A 15457-nucleotide genomic window follows, 5' to 3' on the forward strand; every position below is an offset into this window, starting at 1 on the left:
GTTGCTTCTCTCAGAATTCTTCCAGTTTTTCTGCAAGCTCAGGTTTTTGTCTTTTCACTCTATGTTTGTAGTTTATAGCAGAATTGAAAGCTGCTGAGAAAGATAACTACGTAATGTGTAAAATGTCTTCACATCTGCCTGAAAAGAAAGGAAACAATGCCAGTTTTATATTCTGCTTGTAACTTTCCTTGGATTCTGTCACTTACAAGATTTTTCTCTGTGTGGAATATATTTTGTCCCTCGGTTTTCCTCCACTGTGATCCTCCTCTCACCAAAAAATAATTACTGACAACTGAGCAATTCCTATTCCTCTTTCCAGACTTCAGCTTAGAAGACACTTCTGGGAAGTCATCTCCAACCTGCAAGTCTAAGATAGCAGTGCTTCCTGTGTGCGCTTGTAACCTCTGCCTGTGTTCCCTCTCATAGTTCTTGTCTTATGGTATTGCTCATTTTCTGATTTGTAGTTCCTGCTTGACTGTAAGCCTCAGGAGGAGTGGGAACGGTCTGTCTCCGTTTTATTCCCAGACATTGACAGTGACTCACACATCTGTAGGTCTAACCTTTTTCCTCAGTGTCACACTTAAAAAATCAGCCCAGTAAACTTCAATGTTTTTCTCCCAAAGGCATCTCAAGTCACCATGTTTAAATCTATACTAATTTTTTTTGTCTGACTTCACTATATTCAGTGTGTGTGTGTGTGTGTGTATGTATGTGCACACATGTATTTATCACTATATTATTATTTCTTTATTTTTCTGTCTCCGTCACTAAACTGACCTTTACTCAAAACTGGGACCATGTAGCCCTCTTTATACCACCAGTGATTGACACATGGCATTCAGTTTATTTCTGTTGAGCTGAACCAAGCAATAGAAGTTTTAACTCTCAGGTCTAGAATTTAATATTGCTGGAAGTAATTTCTTTCTTTTCATCAGATGGTTAATAGGCTCTACTATTTAAAAATTCATATGTAAAAAGGAATAATTATCATGTTAAGTATATGTTATAGATTGAATGAATAATATGCAGAGCAGTGAACTTTTTTTAACCTCTCCTTTTATAAAGGAACTAGAGGCCCAGTGCACAAAATTCATGCACGGATAGAGTCCCTAGTGGCTGCTGGCTGCCATCTGGGGCCTCCCTTCCCTGGCTGCTGGCAACCAGGGCTTCCACACCACCCCCTGGTGGTCAGCGCTCATCATAGCAAGCTATTGAACTCCTAGTCAGTCGAACTCCCGAGGGGACACTTTGCATATTAGGCTTTTAGATAGATAGATAGATGGATGGATAGATAGATAGATAGATAGATAGATAGATAGATAGATAGTTGTGGGAATAAATAGTGGGATAAATATTTTCACAAACAGATAAAAAAACCTACAGATCTGGTTTCATACTTTTGATCTTTGAGTAAAATCAGTATTCACATTGAATGTATAAACTTTGACATGGAGACATCTTTGTCCCTCACTCTTTCTTTTAGGTTATTACCGCACCGAGAGAGATAAGGGCACACAGTATGAACTCTTTTTTAAGAAAGCAGACCTTATGGAATATAGACATGTGACCCTCTTCCGCCCTTTTGGACCTCTCATGAAAGTGAAGAACGAAATGATTGACATTACTAGATCAGTTATTAACATAATCGTGCCACTTGCTGAAAGAACTGAAACATTTGCGCAATTTATGCAGAACTTCAGGTAACTCTCAGGGCTTAATGATTTGGCTTAGTGTGCCTGAAAAAAAAATTACACTTCGCTTATTTGTCTTCACTGAGTATGATTACTTAGAATTACAGGATAATTTTATAGGCTTTAGGGAACTTTACTTTTTGATATTCTCTTTTTTTTTTAAGCATGTGTAGCTTATTGTGTTTTTGACAATTTGAACTGTGAAGTAAATTGAGGGTGACAACTATGAGAAACTACATTTGATGACCCTTAAAAATGTGTGTGAATTCATGTTAGGACAAGTTGAATTTTTAAAAATAACTATTGAGCCATAATTTCCATACAATAAAATCCACATATTTTAGGTATATGGCTTTCATTACTTTTTTTTTTTTTTTTTTACAGAGAGGAAGGGAGAGGGATAGAGAGTTAGAAACATCGATGAGAGAGAAACATCGATCATCTGCCTCTTGCACACTCCCCACTGGGGATGTGCCCACAACCAAGGTACATGCCCTTGGCCGGAATCGAACCCGGGACCCTTCAGTCCACAGGCCGACACTCCATCCACTGAGCCAAACCGGCCAGGGCGGCTTTCATGACTTTTGACAAATGTATACTCATGTAGCTACCTCCCTAATCAAGATATAGAACATTGCTATCTCCTCAGAAAATTTCCTTAAGGACAATTTGAATTTTAAAATAAAAATAAATTTTAAAAATACTGTAGGTCCTAGGGTTATGTCAGAGATCCGTTCCTGCAGTGCAATGTAACCTAACGCGATTTTCGCTGCAAGTGCAAGTCGGAACCCCCTACATAAGCACCTATGTCACTCACATGGAGCACATACACAGCAGTAATGAAGTGAAACAGTAAAAAAAAAATTAAAGATAACAATTCCTGACCTTTACTTGTGGTAAATAAATAATAAAAAACATAAAGTACATATGTACATACATTGAAATGACGGAACTTTTTTTTTTAATAAATAAATGGGAGATGGCAACGCAACCATGAAACGACGTATGTCAAGTCCGACATACCCCGAGGACTGCCTTACAAACATTTAACTAAAAACGGGAGAAAGTTATTCCATGTTGGGAAGCAGAGACTAACAATTTTTGAAAGAATTTTTTGCCATTTAATTTGGATATTTTAAAATGCAGTGTTAAAAGATAACCACATATTAGAATAACTATCTGGAGAGTTTTGCTTATTTGTTTTAATAATTGCCATGTTTTAAATACTGTAATATGCTAGTTTTGATGCTTTGTAAGCCCAGTCTTTATACTCTTATTGAAATTAATGGATTTAAAAGTTAGTTAACACTCTTGTGTAGCAGAATATCTAAAAATCATGCTTCCAAATGAGTCTTGTATGTTTTAAAATAGCTCACTTGAGATCTGATTTCCTAAATCATTTTTTATTGCCTTTCTTGGAATTGCCTTCAGAAGCTACATTATTCTTTACAGTAAATCTCATTCATGGCAAATATTCCTTGATGATAGGTGTAACTTCTGGTACTAGCCAGTCTGAAGACAAAATAATTCTCAAATCAAAAGATAAATATTTATTTGTCTCTGAACTGATTGGACTTAATTCTTTCAGTAGTTTGTATTTTGCTTCTGAAGGCAATACCAAAGCAAAAGTTCCCAAAATGTTTTGAAGAGTGGCAATGTTGTTGGATTGCTTCCATGGCCTTTCCAGGATTACACTCATTTAAGACATATACATTGCTATTCATTTGCTATGATGCCTTTAATAATTCAACAATATTGCTACTTTTATATTTACTTAAAACTTCATGTGATTTTCTTTTAAATTAGTAATGCCTCATTCATTTTCTTGTTAAAGCTTCATGTGATTGCTTTCTGAATGAGCAGAGCCTCATATATTTTCTTGAATGAACTTTATTTTTCAATTCTGTTAGGGACGTATGTATTCATCAAGACAAGAGGATTCATCTCACAGTGGTGTATTTTGGTAAAGAAGGACTGTCTAAAGTCAAGTCCATTCTAGAGTCTGTTACAAGGTGGGTGAGCCATGTCCACTTAGAAGTCCTTGTTATATAACGTTAGAAGAGTGAGCATGTCAGATATTTAATGAGTTAATTTGGAATAGTTGCTGTTTAAAAGTTGGCTGAGCATGTGAATGGTGCTGATAAGTTCCTCATTTCACCTCTAGGTTCACTCATGCACCTCTAAGTGACCCATCTTCACTTAACTTCCTAGCAGACAGCCTGGCATGATCAGGGTGCTCACTCTGCAGCCCACTCACTTTCTATGTTTGCCTCCATTTATTACTTCTTTATTTCCTCCTGTTGAACTCTTTCCCTTTTTCTAAATCTAATCCCTTCGCTTTGGTATCATCTCTTGAGCTTGTCCCTTGTTACCTGTCTTTCCATTTCCCTAAGTTCCTTCCTCTCACCCTGTAAACTCTCCCCTTATCCTTACAACACTTCCACTGGACTCTACAGTATCCAGTCGCTATTGTTAGGTTCCTGTCCTTTCATAGCTAAACCTCACAGGACAGTAGTTGTCTAACCAAACAACGCATATAGTACCTGGCACATAGTAGGTGCTCAGAGGTTAGAATGAATGAATTAGTAATTCCTTAGTACTCCATTATTAATTCCATAACTCCTCAGCCTTTTCATCTCTAAGGACCTACTTGCCAAATTAAGCTTTTTCTCTGTCATCCTCTTTTATTACTTTTTTAAAATTAAATCTTTATTGTTCAGATTATTACAGTTGTTCCTCTTTTTTCCCCCCATAGCTCTCCTCCACCCAGTTCCCACCCAACCCTCTGCCCTTACCCCTCCCACTGTCCTCATCTATAGGTGTACGATTTTTGTCCAGTCTCTTCCTGCACCCCCACACCCCTTCCCCCCCAAGAATTGTCAGTCCACTCCCTTTCTATGCCCCTGGTTCTATTATATTCACCAGTTTACTCTGTTCATCAGATTTTTTATTCACTTGATTTTTAGATTCACTTGTTGATAGATATGTATTTGCTGTTCATAATTTTTATCTTTACCTTTTTCTTCTTCTTCTTCTTAAAGAATACCTTTCAGCATTTCATATAATACTGGTTTGGTGGTGATGAACTCCTTTAGCTTTTTCTTATCTGTGAAGCTCTTTATCTGACCTTCAATTCTGAATGATAGCTTTGCTGGATAAAGTAATCTTGGTTGTAGGTTCTTGGCATTCATCACTTTGAATATTTCTTGCCACTCCCTTCTGGCCTGCAAAGTTTCTGTTGAGAAATCAGCTAACAGTCGTATGGGTATTCCCTTGTAGGTGACTGACTGTTTTTCTCTTGCTGCTTTTAAGATTCTCTCTTTGTCTTTTGCCCTTGGCATTTTAATTATGATGTGTCTTGGTGTGGTCCTCTTTGGATTCCTTTTGTTTGGGGTTCTCTGTGCATCCTGGACTTGTAAGTCTATTTCTTTCACCAGGTAGGGGAAGTTTTCTGTCATTATTTCTTCAAATAGGTTTTCAATATCTTGCTCTCTCTCTTCTTCTGGCACCCCTATAATTTGGATGTTGGTGCGCTTGAAGTTGTCCCAGAGGCTCCTTACACTATCTTCATATTTTTGGATTCTTTTTTCTTTTTGCTTTTCTGGTTGAGTATTTTTTGCTTCTTCGTATTTCAAATCTTGACTTGATTCTTGTGATCCTCTTGTCTGCTGTTGGATCTCTGTATATTATTCATTTCAGTCAGTGTATGCTTAATTTCTAGTTGGTCTTTTTTCATATCCTCCAGGGTTTCACTAAATTTATCGGCGGTTTCTAGAAAATTCTTGAAAAACCTAAAAACTGTGGTTTTGAACTCTATATCCAGTCGTTTGCTTTCCTCCATTTCTGTCATTTGTGACCTGTTTCTTTGTCTCTGCATTTTTTATGCTTCCCTGTGTTGGTAGAGTGGCTTTGTGTCCTAGGTGTCCTATAGGGCCCAGTGGCTCACCCTTTCCAATTACCTGAGGTGGACACTCTTGGTGCACCCCTTTGTGGGCTTTGTGCACAGTCTTGTTGTAATTAAGCCTTGATTGTTCTAGGTATCACTGGGAGGAATTGACCTCCAGGCCAATTGGCTGTGAGAATCAGCTGTGTCTACAGTGGGAGAACTTCTGTGCTGAAGACACCCTTCTAGGGCAAGACTTGCTTCAGTGGGGCTTTGGTGCTCACTGAGTCTGCCCCAAAAGTGTGTCCCTTATGGATCTGAGGAGTTGTAATCTGGATGGTCCCACTCTGACCAATGAGTACACTGGCTCTTGAATCTAAGGACGTGCTAATTTAGCCTCTACCTGAGGTTACCCAGCAGGAGCTACGAAGAGATCTGCAGATTCCCCTTCCTTGTTTGGGGTTTGGAGGTGCCCTGATGAGGCCCAGCTGTGAAGCAATGCAAGCTGCTGTGGGGCCTTGGGCCTTCTCTTGGAAGTTCTGGGTCTGTCTGGCCCAGCTGCAGTTTGTTAGGTAATTTTCAGATTGCAAAGGGCCAGGGTATTCATATGTAAAAGCCTCTGCTGCAGCTTGGGTGGGGCGGGGTCTCAGGGAATCAACAGGGCAGAGCAAGCAGCTATGGCTGATCCTCAGCCCTGCCCTAAGAGGCCCTGTGTCTCAGCATCCCGGTAATCGCTGCAAGCACCTCTGAGAGAAAGCCGCCCTCGAATTCCGAGTTCTGCCCACTGCCAGACAGTCCAGTTTCTCTCCGTATGAGTCTGGGTCCCCAGAGACTTCCTGGAACTGGAGTTCAGAGCAGTCGGGGGCTTGTGACTCGCTCCCAATTCAAAAAGACAGCCGCGTCCTCAGTTGCTGGCCCTTGCTGCATGCGCTTCCATACCTCTGCGCTTTACTTCCACACCGCACCGCACCTCCTCTGAGTCTGTGTGCTTTTCTCTTTCCTTCTAGTTGTAGAATTTCCACTCAGCCAGCCTTCCTGTGGTTCTGGATGATGTCTGTTTTGTCTTTTAGTTGTATTTTTGAAGTTGTGGGAGGCAGCAATTTCCAGTGTTTACCTATGCCGCCACCTTGGTTCTCTCTTTTATTACTTTGTTAATTTGACACCTGATGAGTACTTGCTTCTTGAAACGTTCCTCTGCTCTTTGTAAAATGTAAATATTTTGTAAATATAAATATTTTATAATGTAAGATATTAAGTTGATTTTCTTTTCTGACTACACCAATTCTGTATCCTTTACTTGCTTCTTTGCCTTTCTGCTATTTGTGGACACTCCCTAGGAGTCCAGATTTGGTTGGCCATTCAACTAACTTTCATTGAGTCCCACCAGCTAAGTTCGAGGTACCCTGCTTAGGAGCCTAATGGGTAGTAGGAATAGGACTGGGCATGGAAGAGGAAATTGTAGTCCCTATTTCTAAGGGACTACTCTCTCTTAGCATTGATGTGTAAAAACAAACATTGCCTTCTCCTCCTGATGGCACTCTTTCAGTTCAGACTAAGACCATTCTCATGATCCCCTGAGATGTTGATGTCTGAGAGCCCACATCTTTCACTCACTCTCTACCTCTGATTAGTCAGTTCCTTTTCTAGGTCCTTTCCTTGCTGCTGTCACCACCCAGGTTCCCTCCCCCGCTTCATTTCTTCCCTTCTTCTCTTCCCTCCTCACCATTTTCAGGTCACCTACTAAGTGGCAAGCACTCACGTTGGTATTCCTTCAGCTGCATTAATCAAAACTCCTCTGTGGTAAATGATGGAAACCTGTCTTGAGCTTGCTTAAGGAAAATTAGTGTTATTGATGAATCTTGAATAATTCGCAGAACTAAAGAGGTCATTACAACCAAATTTGGAGAAGAAAACCAAAACAGCTTTGATATCTTTAGGGACTGGAACCAGAGACTTGAAAATTATCAAAATTCTCTTGTCTTCTTGTCTGTTTTTCTTTGCATATTGACTTCATTCTCCCTTTGCAGATTGTCTTCTTCCACATGTGAGGTGTATGGCTGTTGGCAGCTCTGGCTCACTTCTTCTCAGCTTTGCCATCAGAGAGGAAAGAGCTTTCTCCCACATCCAGTTGAGAAAATCCCAGCGAGGAACTTTGCCCACTCTTGAGCCAATCATTACGGCCAGGTGGGGGTATTGTGATTAGCCCAGCTTGAATCTGGTCCCTGCTCCTAGGAAATTACTGTGATTGGGGTGCTCTATGATTACTTCCTCTACTAGCTGCTGGGAGTGTGAGGTGTTGATCAGCAGTTTCCCCAAAAGTAGGGAGAGATTTATATCCCCTAAGAAGGGGAGCATGGCCACTCAGAGCACTTGGAGTCCACTCCATACATTACTTGAGCCTTTGCTTCCATCTCTCCGTTTCTCAGTCTATATTATGGTACCAGTGTTCTTTCTGAAAGTTCCTTTTTGATCCGACCATACTCTAGTGCAGGATTTCTCCAGTTTTAACATCAGAGTCACCTGGAAGGCTTATTAAGACACAGATGCTCAGCTACCCCACTAGCATCTGATCCAGGAGTCGGGTGGGACCTGAGAATTTGCATTTCTGACGTGTGCAGGGGAAGCTGATGCTCCGTGTGCAGGGACTTCACAATGAGAACCACTGCCCTGATGGCAAAACCCTGACTCTTCCTTGCCTTTAGGACACTGACCAAATCTTTACCTTCTCATGGAAGGAACTCCTCCGTCTGACCCTTTTCTGATTTTCTCTCATTGTTCCCATTCTAGGATCCCTCTTTGCCAATTTGTTTCGTCTGATCCCTGTTCTTTAAAATGTTTTATACTTTCTTACCTCATTGCCTTTGAGAATAATTAATTGGAACAACTTTACTCACCACTGAATTCAGGATTTTAACCAAGGCATAACTTAAATTCTAATTCTAACATCATCTCTACTCCAGATAGAAGCAAACTTTGTTTCTCAGAACTGCCGTTTATTCATGTATTCAGCAAACATTTACTGAACTCCTGCTCTCTGAGGGACACTGTGTCCATAGTCATGAGCAAAACAGAATCCCTGCTCTCATGGAGCTTACATTCCAGTGGGGAGACACTCAACTATGTCTGGTGGGACTAAGAAAAGCTAAGCTGGGCCAGGGGATAGAGATGAAAGAGGAGGTTGGAGCTACTTCCCATAGGGTATGAGGGTAGCTCTCTAAGAGGACATTTGAGCAAAGATCTGAAACTCAATAGAAGAGCATTCTCTGTGTGTATCATTCATGTGGAATGTATTACTTATTACCAAACATTATGGCTGTTTTTCCATGTGTACAGTTCTTATCTTCTCCAATAGGCTTTTAAGATTCTGAAGGGCAGTGGTCCCTCAACATGTATAAGTCTCACACCACCATCATGTTGCCTCACAGGTGGGCATTTAGTGAAGATATGTCCCTGATGATGATTATACACATGAAGCTGATGATTTCCTTTCCCTATATGAATGTAGAACCAACATAATAATATTATCTGAAATGTAATTGTAAGTTGTAATGAAGGAAGAGAGTTGTTAAACTTGAAGTGGGACTTATAATTTGTTATATGTGCTTTCCTCATAGTGAGTCTAATTTTCACAATTACACCTTGGTCTCATTGAATGAAGAATTTAATCGTGGACGAGGACTAAATGTGGGTGCCCGAGCTTGGGACAAGGGAGAGGTCTTGATGTTTTTCTGTGATGTTGATATATATTTCTCAGCCGAATTCCTTAACAGCTGCCGGTTAAATGCTGAGCCAGGTGCGTAAAATGATAGTAGATGAGCTGAGTGTAGAATTTAGAACAAGGTCAGCATGTTGCATATTTTTAATTAAGTTAATTACGTTTTATAAAAGTTATATTAGGTATAATTTAACAATATTAAGTCAAAAGGTGAAAATTTGTCCCTCTGAAGTTCATATGCCTTGTTCTCTTATGGCCAAATTCTAATGTCTACATTTGAATGCAAATAAACAAATGCAAAGAAATAAAAAGTCTTGAAATTGACAAGGAGGAAGCAGCACCTATCAGAAAAAGAGCCAAGCCAGCTGTGTGGAGATATGGGAGAGTCAAAAGCACTCCATGTCAGGTGATGGCACCGGTACACACACGGGCATTCACACATGCTTGGTCTCCAGACTATGCATGTGGCATGATTTACTATAGTTTGCTTTATGTTATAGATACTTTAATGTATGAGCAAATGGCATTTTTATAAATCAAATCTATAAGTGCTTTTAAATGTAATTTAAATCTTGAAATGAAAAGCTTTTCTATATTTTAAGAATCTCATAGTGGGTTTTTTCAGTGTAGAACTATTTATATCATGCAAATTATTACCACTTTATTAATTAGTTTGGTGGGATGTCAGGAACTCTCTTAGAGCCTATTGAGTAAGCAAGGGTTAGGTTTACTTTTGTTACACCAGACAGCATGAAATTCAAAATGTGTTAGTTGAAGGAGATATTTGCTCAATGTGAAAGAAATGGTTTTATATCCAGAAATAGATTTGCCTCTGGGAGACTGAGCTCCTCATCCCTAAGTGGGTTTTAAGGAAAGTGAGATTAGTATCTGCTAGGATTCTTGTAATAAGAAGGCTGCTACCTTACATACAGGGTCCTTGACAACTACTGAGCACTTTATATTATCTCATCTGATTGAGGCCAGTCTTAGCAAGGGGTTTCCCGTTAAGGGGAGATGAGCCAGTTAGTTAGCTGTTAAGGTCCCTTCAGTGCTGTCAAGCTGAATGATAATGACAAGACTTTCTGCAGGGGCTGTACATTAGGTATTTTTTATTCTTACCTTTCCAGCTTTTCCAAATCTTGTTCAAATGTATCTGTAGTTCTATGTTTTCATTATTCTCTATATGTCCTCTGTACAGTATTCTTTGGATTTACTAACTGTTTCTATGGTTAATTTTGAAGGGTGAATTTAACATAAGTTTCTTGGTGACTGCCAAAATTAACCTGTATATTCCTGCTAATTAGATGAAATAATGAGTAATAAATGGCTCACCTAATGAATAGCTGAGAAAATAGCTTTGTGTATCTCTCCAAAGTCAAAGGAATAAATGTGTGGAGCACCCTTTAGTGTGCTTTTTTTCCTCTGTTGTTTTTCAAGGTTATAGTTCCATAGCCAGGCCTACTGATATGTTATAAAATCATCATCATGTTTATCAAATCAGTAGGCTGTTCAGTAGCCTGAATATTAATAAAATACAATATTGATATAATAAAATCATCATATGGGATCAAAGAAAGACTTTAATAAAATATTAGTAGATATTGTAATATAGATCAGTTCTTCATTTTATGACCTTGTGTGATATAGATGTATATTTTAATTTATAGGTAAGAAGGTGTTTTACCCTGTGGTGTTCAGTCTTTACAACCCTGCCATTGTTTATGCCAATCAGAATGTGCCCCCTCCTGTGGAGCAGCAGCTGGTAAGACTATCGCTGTATTATGAAAAGCCACAAAGATCCTTTCTAGGTTCCTTTATATTTGTTTCACAAGTAGAAAACAAAATTTCAATAAAAAACTGTAGTTATTATAAACACATTTTCATAGTCTCTCTTTGCTATCCCCATAAAATACTTTCATATTTATTGTTTTAGAAGTCTGTCATTCCAGAGGAAAAAAATAGTTTGGGCCACAGAGAAAACTTCATGTTTCAGAATGTGAAAATTTTAGTTATTTTTGCCAACATATTTATAGTAATACTAAAAATAAATTTAAAAAACCTTTTTAACTAGAAATTAAAACTATTAGGTAACTAAAAAGGAATAACATACTATAGGAAATTACTTAAAAAGTCATGGCATGGGAATGTCACATGTCAGAACTTGTACTGGTACTTACATCAGCATAATCGTTATAGTTACAATAGAGGCCTGGTACATGGGATTCATGCACTGGTGGGGGTGTGGCCTGCGGGGATCAGCCCACTGTGGAAGCGCTGCTCATCCTGGTCAGCCTAGCTAGCAGCTGTGGACCCTCCCTTTGAGCGGCTGCTCCCACTGTGGGAGCACAGCTCATCCCGGTTAGCCGAGCTGTGCTCCCACAGTGGGAGTGCACTGACCACCAGGGGCAGCTCCTGCGTTGAGCATCTGCCCCCTGGTGGTCAGTGTGTGTCATAGCAACTGGTCGACCAGTTGTTCTGGTCATTCCACCTTTCGGTCACCGGGCTTTTATTATATAGGATGAATTTTTAATTTTAAATAACTTACATGTTAGAATAATTTAGGTTTACAGAAAAGATGGGAAGATAGTATAAAGTGTTCCTAGATTTCACCCAGTTTCCCCTAATTTTAACATTTTATGTAACCATGGTACATTTGTCAAAATTAAAAAATTAATATTGCTAAGTTACTGCTAGCTACACTATGGAATTTATTAAGATTTCACCAGTTTTTCTACTAATCCCTTTCCTGTTCCAGGATCCAGTCCAGGATACTATATTGCATTTAGCCTAATTTTTTATTGTTAACATTAAGGAAAAATGGAAACAAATGAACTAAGAAATCAATTTAAGATGCTAAAAAATTGAATAACTCAGAGGGAAAAAAGATAAAGGCATAAATTCATGAATCAAAAATAATAGTTTGACAAATATAGGAGGTTATTTATTATGTGCAAAAAAATTTTTAATCATAAAGTAGGTAAATTCAAGGTAAAAAGGAAAATACAGCATTGAAATTCATAAGAAAACATTGCGAAAATGAATTTTATATATGTTTTAAAAATTCTAAATAAAAGGAAATATTTGAGAATTTATAAACCATTAATATGAGCTAAGTTTGTTAGTATTTTATAAAAGCTGATGTTAGTATTTGGAAAAACTCACTAATGTTTTGTTAGTGAGTTTTTCCAAATTTTCAAAGAAGAGGTAATATTAATGCCATATGATCCACTTAATATATTTTATGAGACCAGTATATCTTCATACCAATACCTGGCAAAGCATGTATACACACACACACACACACACACACACACCTATATCTTATTACTTAGGAATATTGATACAAATGGGGTAAAAATGGCAAATCAAGCACCCATATCTGCCTTATCTAGCATCCTAAGTCCTTTGTAAAAATGAATTAAGAAGAAAAAAAGCATATTCGTATTGGAAAATTAGAGAATTACCCTTAATAGTCTAAAAGTTTGAGAAATCTCTGTAAAATGGCAGTAGATAAAGGATTAATGGAGGAGAGAACAATCTGGAACATGTTCAGGAGGACATGGTGGAATATGTATTCTTGCTTCTCCAGGGGGTTGCTAAGCAGCAGGCATCCCAGAGATTGGCCTGCAGTCTGAGGCAGTCTGTATAGTCCCTGGAGCCAGAAAGTTGGGGCAGGGTACTGAGAATATTGAGTTGTAGGGAGCATAGGGAGCCCCAGAATTCGAAGATGAGCTGCTGTTGATTCGTTGTACCCTAGACCATGTTCAGCCTCCCTCCACTGTTACTGGAGAGAGGCCCCTGTAATCATAGCTAACAGCCGTGGGTTTTGAACAGTGATTTTGTAACAAAGGTGAGTAGCAGTTAACTAAGATCAGCCAGACACTTGGGGAAAACCAGTAACATGAAAGAGGCAGGGACTGTCACCTCTTACTCACTGCTGTGTCCCAGCTCCCAGAACTGTGTCCACAGATTAAACACATTGCATGTGCGGTGAAGTATCAGTAAAATAAAAGAGGGTTATCAGGCTTCAACTTTTCTTTGATTCTGGGGACTCAGTATCATCAAAGCCCTGAGTTTCTTTCTTTGCTTGAACTTCAGAAGTGACAGCTTTATTTCAAAGCTGGTTTCCCTCCTGGTGGAAAAGGACTGTAGCAGTTCCAAACGTTGCTATATCCTACACCTGGGATTGACAGACTTACTCTGTATAGAGCCACATAGAAAATATTTGGGGCTTTATAGGCCATACAGTCCCTGTTGCAATTATTCAACTCTACCATTGTACCATGAAAGCAGCCATAGGAAATTTGTAAACAAATGAGTATGACTGTATTCCAATAATAGTATTTACAAAACCTGGTGGCAGGCCAGATTTAGCCCAGAGGCTGAAATGTGCTGACTTCTGCCCTATTCCATCCAAAAAGAGCAAGTTTCTTCTCTAGTTTCTTTAGCTTTCTCAAAGGGACAGGCGGCTTTGTTTTCTAAAGTTCTCAACAACCCTCCCCTTTTTTCTGAAGCCTATTAATGAACCAGTTCCTTACTTAAGTGGGGTGAGACTGTCAGATTGGTATAGAGTCCTCAATGGCCAGTCTGAAGGTACAGGTGGAAGGAGTTTAGTTGAAACTCATGGTTGCATGGGGCCAAAACTGTACATACTCAGGAAGGGCATAGGGGAATGGATGCTGGGTAGGCACCAAATAAGGCCCACTCTGTACACTTGATCACAGTGTATTACAGTATGTGCATCTGTTGTGCTCCTAGATTGAATGAAGGCCCTTGAGGTCAGGCCCCACACTGCTTGATTATTAGTAACCTCAGCTTGCACCTTGTACAGGGCTTGAATTCAAATATATTGAAAGCAGCCAGATCCTTGCTTCTGGGGATTACTTAACAAGGTGTGGGGAAAGAGTAGGTTTATAGTTGTGAATATGCAAAACACAGTTTATTCTTGTATTATTAGTTATTAATTATTATTTTCCATATAAACAACTGTAAACCTTTTTCCCCACTCTGTATATTTTTTGGTTTTATAAGGATTTAATAATATAAATACATGTTTTCATTATCACTCATATAAATGACTGGAAAATTATTTGGAAAGCATTAATTTTTTATTGTTGATTAAAATTTTTTCTAGTCCTTAAGGGACTAATTTTATTTATTTATCTTTCTCTAACGTAAGGTTCACAAAAAGGATTCAGGCTTTTGGCGAGATTTTGGCTTTGGAATGACTTGTCAGTACCGATCAGATTTCCTGACCATTGGTAAGTTTACCTTACATTTAAGGATGGGACTTTATGAATTTACAGTACTACCTTATGGCAATTTCTAAAAAGTTTCAGATTTGAGTATTTTTCTATTAAATTATAAATGTCTGAGAATAGCTGTAAAGAGGAGTCTGGATATAGGAAAGGCAACGTGAGTTTATAATTATATTGTCTTTAAATAGCAAAAATGAGGTCATAAAGATAAAATAAAAGTGTAATATATAATTGTTTCTTTAAAACACTAGTTTTGATATCTGTGTGACTTGTTACTATATTTGCAGTTGATTTGAATTCTCTAACAACAGATCTGTTATAATCATGGATTGTTACAGCAGAAAGTAATGTTGAGTTATCTAGTCCAAAGGCTTTTATATTTTTTATTGAGAAATGAAACCCCCTTTAATTGTCTATTGAACTGTTATGCAAAATTCTAGTATCTAAAACAAATGAAAAAACAGCTGCTCTCTCTGACTCTGGTTGAATTTAGAATGGGGGGGGGGGGGCGGGGGGGGAGAGGCTAGGAGTTACTAGCTTAGTCCCCTAAACCAGAGATGACCATGAAGAATTTGATTGAAGCTTCCTGCCCCACCCCCACTCCATTCTTACCCAGCAGAAAATAGTGTCAGTGCAGTTTCAGAAAGCAGGGTGAGACTTCCAGTCATGATGGCAAAGTAGGTGAACACTGTGTTTGCCTGCTCCCACAATTACATCAAAACTACAACTAAATTACAGAACAACCACCCTTGAGAACCACCTGAAGACTAGGTAAACAGAACTCTTATATATAAGGATATAAAGAAGAAGCCATGTCAGGACTGTTAACTGGACAGAGTTGTATAACAGGCTAGTTCACACTCACAGGTGAATTAGGAGGGATATTTTGTCCATAGAGGTCCCCCCTGAG

The 15457-nt window shown here is 38.8% G+C and overlaps 1 protein-coding gene across 4 annotated transcripts in view; it reads left to right on the forward strand.

The window, feature by feature from the left end:
• Positions 1-15457, forward strand: part of CSGALNACT2 (chondroitin sulfate N-acetylgalactosaminyltransferase 2) — a 37011-nt gene that overhangs the window by 16650 nt on the left and 4904 nt on the right. For 2 of the 4 annotated variants that reach the window (XM_070433118.1, XM_070433119.1), the window contains exons 3-7: positions 1484-1700; positions 3602-3703; positions 9189-9367; positions 10957-11051; positions 14469-14550. In XM_070433118.1, the coding sequence (XP_070289219.1) occupies positions 1484-1700; positions 3602-3703; positions 9189-9367; positions 10957-11051; positions 14469-14550 (675 nt within the window). Of the gene's footprint in view, positions 1-1483; positions 1701-3601; positions 3704-9188; positions 9368-10956; positions 11052-14468; positions 14551-15457 lie in introns of those variants that run through there. The other 2 variants (XM_070433120.1, XM_070433121.1) reach the window with 2 other exon arrangements.

Source organism: Myotis yumanensis, unplaced genomic scaffold, assembly GCF_028538775.1.
Source record: "Myotis yumanensis isolate MYYU_CA2020_CCGP unplaced genomic scaffold, mMyoYum1.0.hap1 SCAF_13, whole genome shotgun sequence".
Classification (NCBI taxonomy): domain Eukaryota; kingdom Metazoa; phylum Chordata; class Mammalia; order Chiroptera; family Vespertilionidae; genus Myotis; species Myotis yumanensis.